This window comes from Merops nubicus, unplaced genomic scaffold (assembly GCF_000691845.1).
Source record: "Merops nubicus isolate BGI_N331 unplaced genomic scaffold, ASM69184v1 scaffold45817, whole genome shotgun sequence".
NCBI lineage: Eukaryota > Metazoa > Chordata > Aves > Coraciiformes > Meropidae > Merops > Merops nubicus.
The window spans coordinates 1-22,540 of NW_008619182.1; the positions used below are offsets into that span (position 1 = coordinate 1).

Genomic DNA, 22,540 nt, shown 5'->3' on the forward strand with positions numbered 1-22,540 from the left:
TGGGCTGGTCGGGGTTGTGCCGTCTGCGGTGCTGCCCTACGTTTCTGAAAGGAGAGGCGCCTCAGGGCGGTCCCCTCAACCCGGGGCGTCCCCTGAGGTGTTACTGCTGGCTGGTTGCTGCAATGTAATGGCCACGTGGTTTTGGCCTCTGTTCTGTGCTTTTCTTTTTCCTGTAACTTTGAAGGGACCTCTTTTTTTTTTTTTTTTTTTTTTCTCTGCAAAAGGTTATCGTGTGTTTTCTTCTCTGCAAAAGGTTCTCGTGTGTTGAGACAACATTCGCCGAGGTGGAAGAAAAGACAAAATACCAAAATTTAGATTTTTAGTGAAGTCATGTGCAGGGTTTCTTGTATTCCTGCATTGCTTTTATTGCCCTTTGTGCTGCCATTGTCTGAGCTACTCGGATTGTGTGTCTTCCAGCCTGGGTGGCAAAAGACCCATCTGTCTACCAGTCAGTATCATTCACTGCATTTTGCTGTACATCCTCAGTCCCTAGGATTCGCTGTTATGGTCAGCAATACTGATGTCTCCTGTTGCAGGCAACACTATACCTTGCCTTATCTGTTGATCTGTTTTAGAACGTAGGTATTGGAAGGACTCATAGGCCCTTTGTCGCTTGCAAACAATCACTGTTCTGCTTATAAAATAATGTAAAGCTTTAGTTATCTGTTTTCTGTATAAATACTGCATGTATTACAACTTGGTTGCTGCGTCTTTTCTCAGATGACTATGAAGGCCTTGTACTGTCAGCAGAATTTGCCTGGAGAGGAAATTACATTTGTCTTCCAGGAAAGAGTGAGTTCCGATCCTAATGACACTATCACTCGTTCAGTAAGAGAAGAGAGTGTGGCTGAATGCCACAAGGGAATTGAAATGCTTAACTCTTCTGTAGACTTGAACTGGTATAAACTTTACACATACAGGCAGGTAAATGAAAGTAGGAGATGTGTTTTGCACCATTTTGGTCATCATGCAGCACTTGGCAAGACTAGTACTAGATTTCTCTACAGTTTTGGTGTCTGTACTTTAAAAACAATTTTTGCAGGTGTAAGAAATTAAACCTTGTTTCATATAGATTCACATCTCCTGCTTGGATTTTTTCTGGTCGTTTAAGAAGTAGAAGTATAGCTTGAGAAAGTGGCCATGCTTGGAGTACTCTTACTGTTACATTCTTTACTTTTGTGATTTCTTTGCTCTAAGGGTTAAGATCACAGTGCAGCCTTTTTCTCAGAGGCTTTGCTAAGCCTCCTTTGTCTAGCTACTTGTTTTCCTACAACTTAAAGGAACATCAAGAAGACAACTATTATTGTGTGAAATTTATCTGAATCTGTTGTGCTAAGGAGTCTTTGTTAGTTTGATGTAAACAGTAATTGGGTAAGTTTGCTTGTGGTATAAGGCTAAAATAGGATGTCAGAGAGATTATATTGATGCAGTATGTCTGAACAGTAGAAAAAAATGTTTATGTGGTTTTGAGGATGTGAACCTGCATTCTTAAATCTCTTAGAGGTGCAAAATAAATCATTACAGATACCTTTGTGTACCTGTATAATACAGATACCTAAATATACCTATGGGCCATGACCAAAGTAAAACTATATACTACTGGTGAGAATCTTGCTTGAGCAGCTGCGAAGTCCCAGTAGAGAAAAACATCTAACAAACTGCCTGAAGAGGAAAATGCAATGAGGTGGGTGATTCTGATACAACCGAAGTGCATATTCATGGAGCAGTCTTAGATCTATTTAAACTGATTGTGAAAACGTGCTTTTGCTGGAAAGGTTTGTTCACCTTTTGGTTGCGCGTTTTTGTTTGCTTCCTTACAATGGCTTTACAAGTCACACAGCGAGAAGGTGAAATAGATGAACTTGCTTGTCCAGCTGAAAACTAGTAATTTGTTATAAGTTAGTTGACATCATTGTGATGGCTCTGTGATTGCTAGCTTCAGCACAAAGGAGGGGATGGGAACGTGTAGATGAGGACAGCAGGTGAGCCGGACAGCTTTGGTACAGTCTTGGGTAAGCAGGAGCCGATTCTGCAGGTGTCTGTGTTATGGCCAGCAGCACAGAATCCTCATCTTAAATTGAAATAAATATTGAAAATATTGAGAAAAAAGGAAAGCTAGTTGGCCGAGGAGACTTTAAGAGAAGAGAAAGTAGACAACAAGAAGTCAATAGCTTGGGTGAAGAATTCCCATAGCAGCCCTTTCTTATATAGTGCACAGTCAGTTCCTAACAATGACATATTTAAATTATGCAGGCAAGAACCAGTTAACAGCACAAACATTTCATTGTCTCTTTTCATTCCTAAAACCTGTATTCTTTTATAAAGAAAAGCAATTATGTGGATTGTAGCAGTACTTAGGTTTATTGAGCTATGCATACCAAAAGGATAGTTTAGAAAGACAATCTGATCTTAAAACTACAAAAATTAGGTAAGTCCCTTAGATTCTAACTTTTTTTTTCTTAAACCAAAGATGTGGTATTCATATAGTTCAACAGTTTAATGGCTTTTCTGTTTTGTGAAACAAAGAGTGAGAGCCTACTTGGGTTTGTTTGAGGAGCAGGAGGTCAGTCTGACTGGCAAACTGCCTTGCAAATTTGAAGGAACAGCATGTGTTTAACTCAGCTGGGGTGAGAAAAAGTTCAGCTCTGTATTCCTTGGACAGAGGTTACTGCTCATGTTGCTAAGCCTAAGAGAAAAGCAACAGCTGTTTCTTGGGAAGAGCTTAAAAAAAAAATCAACAAAGGCTTAAACACTTAAGAATATATCTTAACTTCAGAGGTAGAAACCAACCTCTTTCATGACTTTCTGATAAGTGTTTCGCTTTGAATTTCAGCAGACATCTACACTGCAGGCTACATGCAGTAGAGCATCGAAATACATGATTTTGCCTCCAGTACCTGTGGTAGATCTTCAACAGCTGTGTGGAGTCAGCAGTCCAGAAATCAGCTTGGCTGTACTTTAAAGTACCAGTACTCAGCTCCTTAAAAACATTTCAGCTATCAACCACAGAACCAAAAGCTGAAACAGTAAGGGGAGGCTTCATTAGTAAAACACTTTTGTATGTGAGGTGGGCCCCCATTTGTGGGGCTCAACACCAATTCATATCAGTGCTGTTTCTTTGACATTTTCTGGAATACCTGAATATTTGCCTGAGTAAGGTTGTCAGTACATTTGTGTTAAAACTCTCTTAAAATTCTCAGTCACTCTTGCCATATAGTTTCAATATTAAAAGATCTGCTTCATTCTAGCTGTTAGACAGACACTAGGCAGGTAATTACAATAATTGTTTCAGGTAAGGGTGAGATATTTGACTTGTGGAAAAAAAATGCAACAGAAGAATGTCCGTTTCTGTTGGGGTTTAGTAAGATCCTCATGGTCAGTTTGTAATAGTAATATACTTGTACTCAAAATGGTGTTGTAAATCCATTGTGATATCTGTTCCCTTTTCATGGAAAGAAGATTTCTTGTTCTGACTACAAAACAATCTAAAAGACTCTGGAAAAGTGTTTTCAAGAGCTTGAGAGGATCCTACTAGCATAGTCATGTTGCACTGTATAATGTAACATCTGTAAATTTGTCCTAGGAAAACCTTCCTCCTACAAGAGACCATGATGTGAAAGTACAAGTTAGAGCCTGTGCACTGAGCTGGATAGATACAAAGGTATTTGCTTATTTTTTAAAATAAAAGCTAGAGTTGTTTACAGTTTCCATTGAAGATCTAAACCAGGGCCCTAGCTGGAAATTGGCACGGCTCTGTGTTTGCCATCTGAGGATATGGCTTTGCTGCTGAAAAAGAAGGCATGGGATTGATGTGGTATTCTTGCATAGCTCTTTAAATAAAAGGCACCTGTAATTTTGTTCCTAATTTGTGGAGAAAGGTCAGTTGCCATTTGTGAGTTCTCTTACAGTAAATCCTTTTTATCGTCCTCTGCATACTGACTGTAAGTCACAGTTTGGCTTGCCTGTTAATAACTCGCTGGTTTTGGTTTGGTTTGGTTTTTTTTAATATGCTTCTAAATTTAAATACATAAAATCAGTGCGAAGGTTTTAATATTAAATGAGGAATGTGTATACTTTTTTCTTTCCCCAGATAACATTTTGGTAACAGCCCAACTTTTTTACTGGGAATATCAAATGCTGTCAGATTACAATAATTATGCAAATGTAGTAAGAATGTTCTAAGCATTCTTTTCATTTAGCTTCTGTCAGAAATTAAACTGGAGAAGGAGCTTCTACCTGTTGGTCGAGAAATTTCTGGGGTTGTACTGGAAGGTAAGTTAGTATAATTCTCTTATGAGGGTGTGGGCCAAGAGTTAAGGTCTCATAATCCAGAACAAATAAATACTGTTTGTGTGCTACACACCTTTCATTGTAGGAACTATTTGCTTTTTTAATGAGGCTTTCCATAAGTCAGTAATGATACTGAAATGAAAGTTAAAAAAGGAACTGGAGTGTAATTCCTGCATATCTGTTCAGAGTTTAAAATAACAATATACAGTTGCACAGCAGCTTTCTAAATAAAATATACTGAGATCTTAAGATACTACCTGCATGTGCTATAACAATATTTATTTGTAACAGTCATTTTTTAGAATAGTGAAGACAAAATAACATTCAGGAATTTCGTCAGTGTTTCACTGACATGTCCACCTTTAATGTGTAGTTTAAACCCTGATCTGTTTTGAAAGATCTTTCAAAAACATATATGTGTGTGTACTTGCATGGAACAGTTTGTGGATGAGGTGCCAGAGTCGAGTGAATCAAACATTTTGCTTTGGTATGTGCATATTTAATAGAAAATGAAAAATCATTAGCAGGGTATATTCTTAGTTTTGTGAGCTAGTGATAAACAGTGCTTTCAAATGTATGTTCAGTTTTAGCTGTAAACCTCTCTTTCTCTTCATACCTTCTTTCCTCCTTTTCATATATTCTTTGTGAGTTGGAAGAAAGGTGACCTTTTTTCAGCCAGATGATGAAGTGGTGGGTAAGTTAATGCTTGTTTGCCTTATCAACTAACATAATTAGTAATCTTTTTATAATGAGTGGTTTAGGTTATAAGTATTGCTAAAGCTACAATTAGACATAATTCTTCAGAGAATCAACTAGAGTCACATCAATGAACTCTTATAAATGAGAATTCTATTCTGAAAGTGTTCTCTTAGGGAAGGTTTTTTGGTTATAAGAATGGAGGTTGAGGTCCCCAGCTAATATAATCTGTCATAGTCCTGCACTCACCAAATCTTTAAGAATTTACACCTGGGTCTGAGTAGCCAGGTGGAGTGAGTGTTCTAAAGATGATCAATCATCTGAGTATACACACAATTATTTGTATTGATAACACCACCTTGATGTAATTAACATGTATCTTTTGATGTCTGTGGATGATACAAAGTCTAGGCTTATATTTCCTGCCTTCTTGAGCATGATATAAAAATATACTTTTAACGACTAGTGACTCTCTTCTTCAAGCATACTGAAGACTGTTCAGTTTCTTCTATGTCACGTCAGTTCCTGTTTGAGTAAAGAAATAAAGAGTGGTCCCAACTTAAACGCACAAGTAGGTTCACTAGTTCTGCTGGATTTTCCAGGTTGCCAAAAGCGAGGCATGTACTCAGGTGTTTTGCTAAATACAAGGCCCCATTTAAAAAGAAACAGTTTCAAGCTGCTTATTCTGTGGAATCTTCATTTTTATTTCTCGTTAAGAGTTCTTGAAAGTGGACTTGTTTCCACCATAACTTAACTACAGGGAGTCCATGCTTTATGATCCTGCTATGACATTGTTAGAGAAGCCCATCAGAAATGCAAGTGGTAATCACTGTACTTTTTTTTTTTTGTTATTTAAAACAGACTTCCAGGTCAAAAATCACATGGGAAGTGTTTAGGGCTTTTCTTTTCCTGATAAAACTTTGGCAGACTTTTCATATCATTAACTTAGGTCCAGTGGAATAGGATGTGTGATTATTTATTCACCACAGAAGGTGTAATCCTTATAGTTGGGAGTGTAATATTCCACTTTATGGGGTACAGAAATCGCTTGGATTTGTTTAATAAAGTCAAACAGTTATGGCCAAGCATCTTCTGGTCTTGCATATGAATTAACTGAACTAGGAGTAGTATCATTATTGTGAACAGTATTGCTCATTTGGTTAAATATCCTATTTAACCAAACGTGGCATATGCTGCATCTGTTGAATATTTTAAAATAGTATTTGTTTCAATCACCTTCTGTTGTAGCTGAAGGAGTACAGTTTCAGTAAGTAATTAGGGAGGAAAAAATCCTCTGAAAATATGTCAGTAGACCTGAGAGATCTAAGTGACACTCTAGGTAGCTGTTGTGAGGGTTGGGGTTTTTTTTGTGAGTTGGGACTTAGAATCATAGAATCCTTTAGGTTGGAAGAGACCTTTAAGATCATCAAGTCCAACCATTGAGCCATTAGGGCTCTAAAGTCCTCTGCTAAAACAGATCAGAATCTGTCAGCGTTGGAAGGGACCACAAGGGTCACTCAGTTCCATTCTTGTTAATTCCAGTATAGAATACATAGTTTGAATCAGCTGAGCTATTTCAGAGTAAACCTGACATTAAGGGAATGGAATCTTTACTTGGGTCGTGAAAGAAGCAGATTCATTTTGTCTGAGACCTCTGTTGTCTACCGGTCTTATTCTTGAATACTGAATGTTCATGACTGCAGGTACAGAAAAGTCAGAATTACACATGGAAATAGGAAGATGAAGAAAAGGGCACTAAATATTTTTAGTCCTGAAAAAAAGAAAACCCACTTCTTTACTGAAATCTCATAGTATTGCCTTTCAAGCAGCTGTTCAACCTTATGCATACAATATAGATGCTATACAGACAAAAGATAGGAGTGAAATGTTTCTGTGCAGGTAAATCTGTCCCAAAAGACACAAGTGTCAGAAGTATGTTTCTACTTAAATGCTACAAAAAAAACGCCTGTCCTTCTGTTGAAGGGTGTGGTCCTGCTATGGCCTCCTTACTGAGTTTAACAGTAATAACATGGTAATATGGTCCTTATTTATGAATCTCCTCTTTTTCATGTAAGAATAATGCTGTGCTCACTGGCAGTACCTGGTGTGTTAAGTCATTAATCTGTTCCTAAAATCATACCAAGAATTGTTTCTCACTTCTAAAATTTTTCTCCTCCTTTAATCTTCCAGAGGAGATTTCTGTGTGTAAAATGTATTGTCTTATAAATGATTATTTGTTTGGTTAAGAAAAAAATACAGTAGTGAAACAGACCAACCAAGAATCTCTTGTTTTGAGATAAACTCTTGAATTCCTTTCAAAGCTACCATCAGTTTTATTTGTTGCTTTCAGAATCTTTTATCAATCAATTATGCCATGTTCCTCAATAAAATAAGTGCAGGGAAGAATATGCTGAGAGTAAAACTGGCCACAAATACTTGGAGGCTTGACCCTAAATATAAACATACCTGCATGTATGTATTGGTGGTTAGCCAGCTGGCCTCTCACTTCCTCCACACTGTTACTGAACCCCTAAATAATCCATGCACGAAAGCCCTATGCAGTATTTCTGACAAGTAAGGTGAAAAATCTAATTTTGTACTTCTTGAAAATGCCTGATGTGTATAGCATATGTAAAATAAAGGCCTAAATTTCATGTTGGAGCTTCTGTAAGCATTATGAGGTATACTAAGGGGCACGGTTCTTTAAGTTGCCGTATGTCTTTCCCTTAGTACAAGTCATGTTTTTGTGGATGGCTTTAGAGACCCTGAAATCAATGTGAATTGACCGCAATGTATAATGAGTCCTTGGAGGCTGTCTTGAGTGTTAGGAGATAATGTGACTTGTTCTTCAACTTCTGCATTTGTCAAGGAAAGGAATCTCTTCATGTATTATTCAGTCTGTGTTTTCGCTGCTTCTGTAGTTAAGATGGTAGAATGCAGTCTGGTTTAGGTGCCAAGGCTAATTCAGTTGACTATAAGGAAATTTTCCTTAACATTTGAAATATGATGCTGTATTAATGATCAAAATCTGAATTATGCTTTAGGATAGAAGCAATATTTCTTAGGGACATTCTTCCATACATCTTTATATTTTGCATGCTAAATTAAAGGATTAGAGGATGACTTAAGTTAGGAAAGTAAGACAGAATTGATAACGATGTTGTAAGAAAGGGTGTTCGCTTCTGAGATTCTTCCCTTCTTGCATTATTTCCTAATTGCATAATAGTCACTCTAGATAGCTACTTTAGACTTTTTATTATCATTATTGTTCTATAGATAAACCCTTGAGAGATCTGCAGATGTATACAAGCACTGTGGGGTAAACATTTAGTGGGAGTTGTGAAAGACTGGAAGCACCAGCCAAATTTGCTGAGGATTTTAAGCCAAAGGCCTCTCTTTGGTCTAAATGGAGTATAAGATTTGGATGGGAGAAAGAAGAAAATACTGTTTTACCAAAGACAGAGGGTACATACATCCAGATGTTCTGGGTCTGATTGGATACCATTCTACTGTTCATGAATCTCTTTGTTCTTCCTGTGCTCCTTTCTGTCCCTTTTTTGCTGCCTTTGCTAACACCACGCATACAGACACATGGGGAGGGAAGAGTAGAGGTGTCTGTAGTGTGACTTGGTCTGTGCCCTTCTGCAGTATGAGAGCTCAGTTTACTTCTTCGTTAGCCGTGGTCCAGAGCAGAAACCAGAGCATTCATCAGGGTGGGAGCAGTGTGAAATGAGTTCAGACATGACCTGGCAAAAATGAATTGTGCCAGTAGCAAAAGGCGCCGAGTTGCGTCCCCATTATTTCTCTCCCCAACCCCAAAGTGCTGTTTGGAGCACCTTTACCATCTTGTACACTCTGCCTGTAGAGATGACAACCCTTTACCTTGCCAAGTTTTCTTAACTTGTCGTAAACCTGACAAGAGCTACTGAACCACAAACCAAGTGGGACTAGCAATTTCATTAGGAGCTTGTTTTGGTTATAAAGTGTGCTTGTTTGAAATTGAAGGTATGTGTTACTTTGTTTTTCAGGGATTTTGCCCCTGGATTCTGAGGCGTCTGGTGTTTGTGAAGTTATTCTCGTTCATGAGCATTATTTAGGTATGTAGTTCATCTATTTTGCTGATATTTACCTGTACTGTATCTTTAGACTTTAGCATTTGTAATAGGGAGCAAGTAAACTTGGACCTCTGGGCAAACTTGTTCTGTATAGCAGCATTCAGACATTCTGCCTACTTCACCCATTCACAGAAGTTCTGAATACTACATACTCTCAAGGGCTCCTTTTTTGCTGTTATTGTTTAATGGGTTAATGTTTTGCCTAAACCACACAAGCTTCTTTTTTTTTTTTTCCCCTCCCTTCTGGCTTCCCTTTTTGTTGCTTCATTGTCTTTCTATTTTTCCTCACCTCATGTGTCACAAAATTAAATAAGGAGAAATTTGTTTTTTTCCCCTCACTTTGACTCAATCCAGGAATATTACTTCTGACCAGACTAATAGATGGGATAAAATTAGCAGACTAGAAGTTGGAAAAGGAATTTTCAGGGAATGAGGATCAGGGAAAACCTAGATTGAAACATCCTTTTCAATTATTGTGAGTTTCCAGTTTCCCTTTTCTGGGCATAGAGTGCTTTAAAGTGTAGAATACTAAATTTGGGAATCCCTTTGCTTCTGCCAACGGTTTGATGTGTTACCCTGTGCAAGCTACTCTTATGCTCAAATTGGTTTGTACTGAATTTCTGTAACTGCCCATGAATTCAACTTGTGTAGTTATGAGGTGACTCCTTTAGATTTGTTTACACCAAAACTGAATCTCTACTTTTATTGCATGAAACATTGTCTCCATGTTTGTTTTTTTTTTTAATATATATATGAGAGGTAAACAAGTATTATTTACGTTGATTTGTTTGAAGATGAAATCTTCTAGACTAGTTACGACAGTTTTTGCAAAAGAAGTCCTGGGCTTCTGGAGATGAAAATACAAAGTTTATTTTTTCTAACACTTAAAATATAAATCGAGCAAATTAAAATCTAGAGATCTGTGCTGCTTGATCACTATTTACCATAACTAGAGGCAGAAAATACTTCTGACTGTATATTGGTTTCAGTAGCTTACTTTGTGCACAGTAGTATGAACTGGGACACAAAGTGATGGTGCAGATCCCTAGAATTCTTTTCCAGCACACTGATAAATGAACCCAGGTGATCATGTTGCTTATGTTGTTTTATAGCTTCCCCAATTCAAAGTAAACTGTCCATTCTTACACTTAAAGGGACAGACCAAACTTTCCCAGTCTTTTTCCTTTGTAGTGTGCCTCAGGAGGATTGTGCTTACTTAGTTGAGTTCTGTGCTAGACTCTCAGCTGGGCTATGATGATTTTTTAGCTTAGTATCAAATTCTCTGCTAAATCATGTAAATTGCTTGCATTAAAAATGATGTTTGAACTTGTGATTTCTAGTTAACATAGTACTACATTAATGTTACCTCCCCAGGTTTTTAAGCACGCAGATAGAATGGGAAAACTCTTGTGCATCTTGTAGGTAGAGACAATAGAAAACAGATGACAAATAACATTACCATGACCTTTATCTTTCTTAAAATGTGTTATAGCATCCAGAAGCTGTTTATACAGCTATTATTATTATGAAATAGAAGATTCTAACCTATAGAGAAAGAGAATTAGGAACCTGGATTATGTGTTCTCTGTGTCAGAATTATCTTTTTGAAAAGGAGATGAGACCTCCTCAGATCATTTCTGCCTGGAGGTTATGATAGGAAGTGTCTTTTGGGTTTTTTTTCCTGTTTAAATACTGGATTTGTGTTTGGACTTGATCACAAGAGTGCTGCAGAAGCAAACTGATTATTCTTGGAATAACAGTTGCCTTTTCCACTTTGACTTCACTTTGATGTAGCTGACCTAACACTGCCATGAGCCACAACGCTGGAATATTCCCTCTGGGAAATAGATCATAATTACACTTGTAGATAATTTGGCTTGTATAAATTTCTTTCATGTTTTAGAAACCGATGAAGTCTAAAAAATAATGCTGAGTGAAATGTCAAGGACTTGCTGCTTTTTTTCCCCATCTGACTGGTTTGTTTTGTTGTCTGTTTGTTTGTTTGTTTGTTTGTTTGTTTGTTTTCCCCAAACATAGTTCAGAAGCCAGAAAAAGTTTGTTGGGTTGAAGCAGCTGGGACTGTTCGTGATGGTGTCCGAGCGTACACAGCTTTGCACTACCTTTCCCAGGTCTCTCCTGGAAAAACTGTCCTTGTAATGGATGGAGCAAGTGTAGGTAACAACTGTGCAGTAATAACCATTTCAGAACAGAAAGATTACCTCTGCTATAAATAACTCTTATCACCAGAACAATTGGATTTATTACAACAGACTAAACTTACCAAGCGTCATATTTTACTGCTGGCAGTGCCCTTAACTTAATGGCCTAATAGGAAAGACCTGCCCACCTAGGATACTGAGCCAAGGATACAGTCAGTCCTCCTTGTGCTGTGTGTGTAGTGAAAAGGGAGAGTTCTTCAGTATTTTACATTGACATGGTTTTACCCTAAGCCTTTGGGTATAACTGGAGTGCAGTGCCTTAAATTTTTTGTTCCTTTCCCACTGCTGCTTTTTAACTTCTCTTAGATATAAATACTTCTTTTTTGCATTACTGCAGTCTTTATTGCTAATGAAGATATGGAGCTTCTTCAAGATTTGTTAATGTAAATGTAGCTGGGGTTTTTTCCTCAGCAGCACTTCTTCCTTCAACAAGTAAGGAAGCCCAAAGCTGCGAGTTACAATTGTAGTTATGGTACTTGCATTGCTTAGAGCAGAATCTGAGCTATTTTGTTGAAGAGGAGAACTAGATAATTACAAATACTTTGTTCAGAGCGTCCCAGTCAATTAAGACTTTTTTGGCCTCATTTAGAACAGAAGCAGATGTGTGACTATTCAGATGCGTTTTATTGAAGGGAGTAAGTTCATTTCTGCATACTCTCCTGACTTCTCCTCAATGTCCTTTGCAATACAGTCTTTCTTAAATGGCGTCAAACTGTTGCTGTAAATAAATTCATCTGCCTTTTTCTTCTGCAGCCACTTGGTACAATAGCTATTCAGTTAGCACAACACAGAGGAGCTAAAGTAATCTCTACTGCGTACAGTCTTGAAGATAAGCAGTACCTGGAGAGGCTCAGACCTCCTGTGGGTAAGTTATATTCTTCAGTGCTAAAGTTTATGCTAAGGAATATCTCAAAATTTTTTTTTTTTTTTTTTTACTCCTTTACTCTAGGGTCTTATTTCCGTAGCTGAAAACCAAAATACAAATCTATAAAGCCTAATTAAATTGTTCTAAAATTTATTCTGTACTCCATAGGTATTTGATTTCTGTTTTAGGTTTATTTAATGGCATCTTAGTCTTCATTTATGTTGTAATGATTGTCTCTCAGTACTTACCATCTCACACAGCAGTGCTTGAGTGCTGGGTTTTAGCCTAACTACTCAAGAAGTCTTTTCATTTTATAAAATTGTTGCTTGTGAACAAGAAGCAGCAATTACTAAATCACCAGTATCACAGTGTGTAATCCAGGTACCTGAGCGAGAGTTCAGATGTAATCGTATAGTTAAGATACAGTATTCATCTGACTCAAATTACTTCTAATAGTATTTTATCAAGCTGTGTGGCATCTCAGTTTCAAGTACTGTCATAACTGTAGCTGGACATTCAAAGTCTCTGCGTTTTCCTATTTCCTAGATCAGTTTTGCATTAGACATAATATTTGCATTCATCTAGGGCTTCTTCCATTTCTTCTCTTTGGTACTTAATTTTTTTGATGGGGGGAGGGTCCATCAAAGTGATGGTGCTGTTTGACATCATGGGAAAATACACTATGTAAAAGCTGCTACCATCTTTCCTGATCAATCTTTTTCTTATTTTGATGCTGTAGAGTGGAGTAATGTAGAATATCTTTTAAAATAAAGGATGGCATTGCAAAGTCCAGTTTGATTGCAGGTCGTGAACTTTGCTGTACAGTGAACAAACAGTTAAAACCAGTGTCTGCTATTTATTTCCTCCTCAAAATGCAAAAACTGCCACAGAATAATCACCAGGTTTATTCTTCAGTGTATGAGCTCTGTTGTTGTCCAGAGGAGCGCATGTAGCAGGAGCTGTCTCTTGCAGGAACAGCTATGTGGGGGGAAGCTGTGTCGTCACTTATCACCTCCACACGTACTACGGATGTATCAGTCAGAATATTTGGGTTACAGATGAGATCTGATTAAAAATACAACGTCAAGGTTAACTGTCCCTGACTCTGACTCCTTTCTCTTTTGCTGTTTTGCATAGTGGTATTGTTAGCAGTCTTGGGTTTCCAGATGGAGAACTGGAGCAGTTTTCAAATCTCCTCTCTTGTTCCTAGTGACTCACGAAAACCCGTCACTGCTGATATGCAGGTGCACATAGTATTGTCCTTGTGCTCTCCCTGCTGGCTCAAGAATAATAAGCTAGCAGAGGGCTGAAATAACCCAGAGAGCTGTTCTTTAGACACAGAGGGAACAGAGTTCTTGTCAATTTTAATTCCTTTCTGGCTCCCAAGAACAGAACTGTCAGTGGAAGCACAGAGACAACACAGTGTGCATGTGCGTTCTGGGGCTGCACGTTCACACACATCTGCAGTGCTGGGGAATGATTCACTTCCAGCCTACCAAGTGAGCCCTTGGCTCTTCCAGTAGTGGCTTTGGAGTGCTGCTAATGCAGCAGGAAGCAGAGTGCTGTGCAGAGGTTATTACACAAGAGCAGAGAGAAAGTTGAGGTCAGACAGCAAAAATGTCTATCTTCAACAGGGAACTGCAAAGTTTTGTGCTGTAAAACATTTGTCCTAAGACCTGGCAGGCTTATTTCTCTAGGTTTTTAGATTACATTTTTTCTTCCCCAACTTCACAAAAAAGTTGTTTTTTTCTTTTCTTACTTCAGAAGTCTTTTTTAATTGTAACAGTAGACATTACAGATATCAGAACATAAAGCATTTTTGTGAATGCTGTTAATATGTAGAGATTTGTTATGCCAGCTGCTACAGGGTGAAAAATTAAATAGAGAAGACCTAAAACTTCCCTTTGTAATGTTTTATGGATATATTTTGTTAATGATATGAAAACTTTCTTAGCAAAGAAAGGACTTCAAAATTTACTTTCTTACCATAGTCCAGTCAGCACATATGAATGTAACTTCAGGTTGCTTGCCATATTTAGTTTTTCCTGTTTTTAAGTTATAGGAATGTTAATATAAAATGAATGCTCTAAGTAACCCAAGCATAACTAGTTATATCTAAGCTGGTTTCTAACGTCTGTGGGTGGGAGCTTTTTCAGTTTTGTGCTTGTTTAGTGGTTTTTGGGTTTTTTTTAATTCTTTAGCAAGACTATCAGTTGTCAGTGAGCAGCAGTTTGTGTTATCAGTGTACAGCATAACTAGCTGCTTCATAAAATGGCTGAAATAACCACCTCTTGCAGTGACAAGGCCGTCACTTCTATTGCTCATGTACATGCTTATTTTACAACAGTAGCTTAGGTTAGCAGTTTTGCAAATGTTAGGGGAAAATTTTACTTGCAACTTTACTTCAAATAAAGACCTATAACCCTGGTACAGCATTAAAGAGAAATAGTTTGAGTATGAAAGCAAAAAGACAGTGGGTTTGTGTTTGGGTTTTTTGTTGTTGTTATTGTTTGGGGGTTTTGGAGGTTTTGTTATTGGTTTTATCGGTATGATACAAGTTCCTAAAGTAGAAGTTCATGTTAAGGATTCATATTTACCAACAGGATGAGATCTTTGCATGCCTTCAGTCATCTCTGGAGTAAATATAATAATAGTATAAAGGAGGGTATTATAAAAAATTTTGAACTTTTAATGCCTATGTTTCAGAATGGAGACAGAATATTACATGTGATAAGTTTCTGCCAGATAACAGAAGAAAAATTATATATACACACATATAGCTCTTCTGTTTCTAAAATTAATTTTTTTTTGGTTTTTTGTTTGGGATTTTTTATTTGTTTTTTTTCTTTAAAACCAATACTGAACTCCAGTGGATATGTTTCTGTCAAGAAATCATTGGTGATTTCGTGGCTCTCTTGAGAATGTTCAAGTAGCAGATCTTTTGTGTACTCTGTAGATGAACTTATTGGTAGGTCAAAGTAAACTCTGGTAGCAAGCAGTGGAAATATTCATATGAAATATTTTCACCAACAGTGAAAGGGAGAAACTGAAGCCTTTTTGCCAGTCAAAATAATGTTACTTTAGATGTTGTGCAAGTCACAGAAGAAACTGAACTAATTTGAAAATGTTTTGTGAGAAGTTTTGCATAAATGACAAAGGATTAGAGAAAATTATATTATAATCTGTTTTTTTTTTGTTTGTACAGTGGAGAGAAATAGCTACAGCATTTTCCTAGGAAGGAAATTGAACAGGATTTTAATGAGCACTGTCTGAACTATTGTCTTAAGTAACAAAACTGGATTCTTTTTCTAAACAGAGATCAGAAAACAGTCAAACTGATCAACTATTGCTTTTCTTTTTGACAGTCATGATTTGAGTTCAGAAACTTTACATCAGATTGCCATGTTGAGAAAAAGGTTTTAACCTCTTGACTGAAGAAGTAATGAGAAAAGGATATTATGAGGTTTTATTTGTATATGGAAAATACATGTTATCCTTCCTAAATTAACGTGACATTTTTATTAAATTATGACCATGTGTGTTCTCTTTAGCCAAATAACTTGACCTCAGTGAAAAAACTGAATGATTGACCTAAGAATTTGAATGTACCTTATGATTTGATTAGGGGAAAAATGCAACCAAACAAAAAAACAACAAACCCCAAACATTAATTGTTTGTTAATATTCTTCTCAATGACCATTTTATTGCAAATTTTTCTTCTCTCCTTCTTTCCCAACTCCTGTCATTAAATTCAAGAAGGTACACGGCAGCCTTTAGTAGGTAAGTGCTCGTTGAATTTGAGTTCAGTCCATTGTGCTTTGGAAATGTACCTCCAAATGTATTTGATGTTATTATGATTATCATTTGCTGACAAGTCTTTGGCCTGTTTATTTAGCCTAAATGTTCTACCTCATAATTATGAAGCAAAACTAAAAACCTTGGCTGCTACTTGTCTGCGCTTGTTATTCCTGATTCCGTGGTTTATCTTTATAACCATTATAAATACAGTATCACAGATATAGAAGAAAATATGTAAGTGCCTTTCAGAAATATTTCAAGAGGTGATATAAATACTTCCCTCTAAATATTTATTTAGTAACCCAGGTTGCCATTTAGAAGTTAAAAACATCATGCACAAAGTAACAGATTTGTAAGTTTATCCATGCTGTGAGACAAGTGACCATGTTACTAAGCACTATTTTAAAGAAAAGATTGATATAATAAGTTTTGAAGACTTGATGGGACCTTAAGAGAAGTTGAGTGAGTGCCTTGTAAGTGACTGAATTAATTGTGTTTTGACGTGTTTGCGCGTGACTTTTGCTGGGGAGATAGGGCTCCATGCCAGGGAGCATGGAGGGCTTTGCCCTCTGTGATGTGGAAGCAAGAGAAGGGCTCTGCAAGGGACGGGGAGGAAGTGCTGGGATTTATGTAGAGCAAGGGAAGAAAGCTGTGCTTGGAAAACTCTCCCAATATGCTTCAATAACATGGCCTGTCGCTCCAGAACTTGCTATTTTTGAAGGTGCTTTTGAAAGAGAGGAATGGCAAAAAAATAACTTACAGAAGGATTTATAACTCTTAGAGTAGTCTACTTTATCCTTTTTGGCCAAAACAGACTTGTGAGTTCTGCATTAAGCTAGTACGTATCGGGGTTTGGTGTTGATCTGGCACCGTACTGGAAAATGAAAAAAAGCATTGGCTGGCTTTTTTGACTTAGCTGCAAAGTTGCCTGTAATCCTTCCAGAAACTAGAAACTTCCTGTTCTGGTCTGAATTTAACCTATACATTTTTATTGTAGTTAACCAAATGTACTGCTCTTTCTAGCTCGAGTGATAGATGTGTCAAATGGAAAGATAGATGTGGCAGAAAGCTGCCTGGAAGAAACGGGTGGCCTGGGAGTGGATATTGTTCTAGATGCTGGAGGTATGTAACTGAAGAGAACCTGGTCTTCAGAGCATCTAACTAATTTTGGTTTGGTTTTGTTGGTGGTTTTTTTTTGTTTGTTTTGTTTGTTTGTTTTTGTTTGTTTATTATTATTATTTAGTATTATTTCCAGTTAGTATAGGTGGGGGCTGCATCACCTCAGTGAATTACATTTAGTTTCTCCCTTCCATGCAATGTTATGTATGTGTTTATTCAATAGATTTCTTTAGGCAAAATCTCCTCATATCACCCTCTAGTGGAAGCATCAAATACTATTAGTCATTTGCTAAATTTGTCTGAAATTTTCTTCTATTTAAAACTGAAAAAAAATTGTGTTTAAAGAGTAGAGCTGTGACGTCATTGTTTATGCTACCTTATTTTAATACAAAAATTGTGCTATAATTGCCAGTACTGTCAACCTGTATTCTAAACCAACCATAATAGTTGAAAAGTCTGAAGTTACTATTTTTAGCTGGAATAATTGAAGAACTTCTTAGCATTCCACCAAAATGTGTTAAAAGAAACATATATCATATTTCATAAAGCTTCTACTTCCTCAGATATTTTTGTGTGACTAACAGTGTAATTTAATTGTGATGCTGTTCCATACAGCTGTATTTCATTGTGTGCATATGAATATGCATATATTGCAACTCATTTGTGTCTGAAGACATGGGACTGTAAAGTATCCCAAGATATATGGTTTTCAGCGCAGGAGGAGAGGGACATTTCATTCTGAACATAATTTTCTTCTGAGCTCCAAGGAATTTGTTCTTCCCCCTGCAGTGAAATTATATAGTGCTGAAGATGAATCAACTTCCAAATCACAGCTGCTTCCTCATAAGCATGATATCATTACTCTTCTTGGTGTTGGGGGACACTGGATAACAACAGAAAAAAACCTGCAGGTAAGGATGGTGTGTCAGTGGGTCAGTTTGTACCACAGCACATAGCTATGGGTGTGTCTGTGAGCTGCTGTCACGGGCCAGTGGTGCCCCACTGCTAAATATCATTGGTTTCACTTCAGAAAACTTTCACATGCAGAAAATGGCAAGTATACAGCATTAATAATAAATGGGTTTATTTTCCTTTGGGATAGTTTTGGGGCTGTTTTCTCAGAGATGATAGTAAGTTATGGTAATTGTTTGGCTGTACTGACAAATGTAAATTTTTAAATGTATTAAACCATTTGACAAGATAGAAAAGAATTCTTTAAAGCTGTAAATATGATGAGTTTGCTAAGTTTTAAGAATGGGCAAGGGGTTTTTTTTGTTTAACGATCTATATAAAATAACCATGTAAACTTTATTTTTTTTGTACAGGAAAATGCAACTAATTAACATTTTTCTTCAATTTGTTCAAGCTGGATCCTCCAGACAGCTATTCCTTGTTTCTTAAAGGAGCCACGGTCTCCTTTTTGAATGATGAGATATGGAACTTGTCCAATATACAGCAAGGGAAGTATCTCTATATCCTTTTGATGGTCATTTTGAATACTGACTCCTGATATGAATGGATGGAAATATAACAGAGAAACAAACTAATAGGTTCTCTTCTACTCAGTCACATAAGTGCAGGCTTGAAGGTCAGCACAGTTAGACATGCAGTGTAACTAAAATGTAACATATGCTCCTTTTTTAAGCTAATCTCTGCATTCCGTCTCTGCAGGCTTCTTAAAACCAATGCTAAAATAGAAAACAAATTCTGGAGAAAATGCGGTACTTTGGTTCAAGATTGACCCAATTAATTGAAGATTTTTAAGGTTTTATATGTAAATACTTATTTATAGTTTTTAAATGAAGATTCTGTAAGCTTATATTATTGTGCACATGACATTTTTTTGAAATTTTTTTATTCCTTTGAGCAGTAGATGCATCATCTGTCAATCTTAATGCAGACAGTTTATCTGTAGAAGTTAAAATATTTTGGCTTCATAACCTTGTCTTTATTTGCAATGTCATGTACATAAAATTCTGTGGAGCAAAGACGTGGGTGTGGGAAGAGGAATGGCTCCTTCATTTGCATTGCCTGTGTTTGGGCTTAAGCAGCTGGGCTTGGGGCTTTCATGACAGTTTTCAGTGGATAGCTCCAAGTCATGGAAGGTTTGTCTGTTTACAGCTTTGAGGACCCTCCCTGTTCTATACTGCACTGCAGATTAGGAGATCTGCTGAATCACTTTTGCAGTTTAGCAGAGCAGCAGAGGCAGGTGAGGATTAAGTCATTATATCTGTGAAACGACTAACTGCACTGCAAGGAAGTGCTCCCCTCCTCCACTAAAACTGCAGAGTGGATTAGGCAAGGTCAGGCACACTAAGGAAATATTTATGAGGTGCAGGTTATCGTGACTTGGTTTTTGGTTTGGTATTTTTGTTGAATGCTTATTGAGTAGTTAGCCACATAAAAAGTAAGCTGATTAAAGAGTAAGATTTCTTCTGTTACCTGCTGGGGTATCTTTAATGACAACAGCACACTTTATCACAACAAGCTTTAAAGCTGAAAGGAAAAATCTGTTTTGCTTTTTGTGGTTTGGGTTTGGTTGTGGGTTTTTTTTTTCCTTTGGGTGGTTGCTTTTTTTGATCTGTGTGTCTTGTAAAATTCTTGAGCATATGGCATTAATATCATCTGAAGAAATCACAAGGTGATCGCTTCTTCAAACAGCTTGAGCTTCAAATGTTAACCAGATTGCTTTTAAAACAAAGGAAGGAACATTCTTTTTTTTGAGTTTCATATAAAGACTGAATACATACAGCCTCTCATCTCTTGCATTGTCATTCATGTGAAGTCATTAATTCAAAAGATCCCTCACAGATGCACAGTGGTGCTCCAAGAATTTACAGACTCTGCTATGTTCCCAACTTTATTTTGATTTTGTACCTCAGATATCTCTATGAATAGTAGGGATAGTAACGAGTACCAAGGTCTGTCATCTTCATTTTGCACAAAAAATGCAGTTGCCATTCCGATTGATTCAGGTTGTACTAGTGAGGGCTGCATTTCTCAGTTTTAAGCCTTTTGCTTTATTTTTCAAAATTCTATTTTCCATATTTAATTTCTACATGCTATTTCAGGAAAGGATATTTCTGATACATAAATAAGGGCATAAATCCAACCTGAGGATTGGAATTAAGGTTAATCTTCATTTTGCCTTGATCCTGTGGGTTTTGTATCAATACAGGACTCTTGCCAGCAAATGTGATTATAGAAATATTTATCTGTAGTTACGTTGTTACCTTGACAGTCCTCTTAGATACGCATCTTAGAAGATATAATGGAGAAATTATCAAGTAGCATTTTCAGGTGAGAAATGTGATTTTTCAAATTTTTTTAAATTATCATTTCTTCCCTTTTTTTTTTTTTTTTTTTTTAAATTCAACATTGGAAGTAGAAAACTCTTGCCAGCAATATACTGCAGATTTATATTGGCATGCTGAGGAAAAGATGCTTCCCATAGTTTATATGGTACACTCTACAGTCTAATTTTTGTCTGCAATATAGCAGGTGAAGCACAAGGAAACTTGATAAACCCCACAGTTATGCTATATGTCAAAATTTAACAGAGGCAGCATGTTCTTTTCTTGATAAGAAAGGAAGAGCATATACGTGTCTGGCTGCTCAGCAGCACGTCTGACTGAGAAGTGGTATTGGCTGTAAAAGGCAATAGGTTTAATACTCCTCTGAGAAGAGTGACAGCTTCACTAGATATGAAGCCTCCCATAATAAGGTGGAAATGGAAGATCCTTTCTCTTAGTGCAGGATAGCTGTATTGTTGTGGAACAAAAGCCTCGCCATCTCTTTTTATTTTTTTTCCCCTGTAAGAAGGATGTCTTTTAATTAACTTCTGTTTCCTGTTTGCTTCAGGGCTCTTCCCTTATTCTGTAAACCCAAGGAAAGCTTTAAAACTTTTGTTTAAGGAGTAAAGTTTACATAGTGCAAGTGAAGTCTGTAGTAGTGGTCTTTGCAATATTTCTGACACATTGTTCATTTTAGACCTCAGCTGGATGAACCGATCCCGTTGTATGAAGCTAAAGTTTCTATGGAAATAGTTCAGAAGAATCAAGCAAGGAAAAGACAAGTCATCCAGTTCTGACACAACTTCCTGATTTCTAAGCCTGTGGAAGATAAAGAAACGTAATGTATTTGAGAAGTAAATTACACTTTCAAATAATTCTATAACTAGAATTTGAAGATCTCTTGTACCCCAGCACATATGTTCTGTGATGCTCCTGTGACTGCAGGGTTTTTTTTGGGTCCCCTTGAGCAGATCCCATCAGCAGCTTCTAAAGTGGCGGTCTTGACATACAGATCTTGTCTCTCTGCCCTGTCCCAGTTACAAATATTAGGAACATCTACAGGTAAACTCAGTTGCTGTTGTTTTTAATTAAAGGAAAAGGAAAAATTTGGTGGTTTTTATTAGTCCTCTGTTTCCCAGCCCCTGCCAATCATCACTTTTAGTTTTGACTGCACTGAGACTGAGCACTCTGTGGTACACTTAGTGTCTTTAATCCACATTTAAAATTGGCAAAACCATCAGAATTAGCAAGGATGCTAGAGGGGAAGGATATGGTACTGACAGAGTTCCCCCCACAGCTGATTTTCTTCATCTTAGCAACCAGGCAGTAAACTTAGTAAATCTAGAGTCCATAGCTGATACAATCATGCCATTCAGATGTTTGAGGCACTTTATGTATCTTGTTACTGTAATGTTATCTTTGATATCTTTCCAGTAAGATCTTCCTGTGCTGTGCACTTTCACTTCCTCTTTTATGCGCAGTCCTTATGCCTAGCACAGCTCAAATCTGTTTATCCAATGCTCTCCATTACCATGAACCATCTGCAAATCAGCAGCAGTGAAGGAACTGCTGGTTTTCTTTCTTCAAAGCATATTGCTTCCCACTTGCTCTTATTTGGGAGCAAAGGGGTTTTTTTTTTCTGTTTAACTGTGCTATTCATTTTCACTGTGTGACTGGCTCAACCAGTGGACACTAGCACTGCAAACCAGTGTAAGAAGTTGGAACACTTGAGTGACAATAGTTTATCTAGAACCATGATTAATCTGTTTTCTATCATTCACCTGACTTGCGGTAGGTTCTTGATAGGTGATGCAAGGGAAGTGTATAAAAGCACGAGTAAATCTTATTTTGCTACTAATGTGTAATGCAGCCTTGAAAATAAGTGCTTTTATGCACGTGTGTACACACATGTCTAAAGCATGTGAATCCTCTTAATTTGACATTTATTTTGAACCTTTGTACCCAACTGCTTATTTTTTCCTGATGTTCATTTTAGCATAAATGTTTGCAAAATAAAGTAGATCAGAGAAACAAAACGAGAGTTAAGTAAGGTTTAATGAAACAGGAACAACCACTGACAAAACTGCAGAAGAAAGACTTTTATAGTATACGGGTTTTTTTATAAGAACTTTTGTCTGTAGATA

General features: G+C 37.0%; 1 protein-coding gene across 1 annotated transcript; it reads left to right on the forward strand.

Annotated features, from left to right (window-relative positions):
* Positions 1-726: 726 nt before the first annotated feature.
* Positions 727-21,493, forward strand: CRYZL1 (crystallin, zeta (quinone reductase)-like 1). Its single transcript, XM_008943695.1, has 12 exons — positions 727-792; positions 3,584-3,661; positions 4,200-4,272; positions 4,940-4,984; positions 9,015-9,083; positions 11,139-11,272; positions 12,074-12,185; positions 17,008-17,106; positions 17,893-18,014; positions 18,470-18,575; positions 20,358-20,403; positions 21,094-21,493. Exons 1-12 carry the CDS (start codon positions 727-729, stop codon positions 21,191-21,193), a joined length of 1,050 nt encoding a protein of 349 aa, XP_008941943.1. The 3' UTR covers positions 21,194-21,493.
* The last annotated feature ends 1,047 nt before the right edge of the window (positions 21,494-22,540 follow it).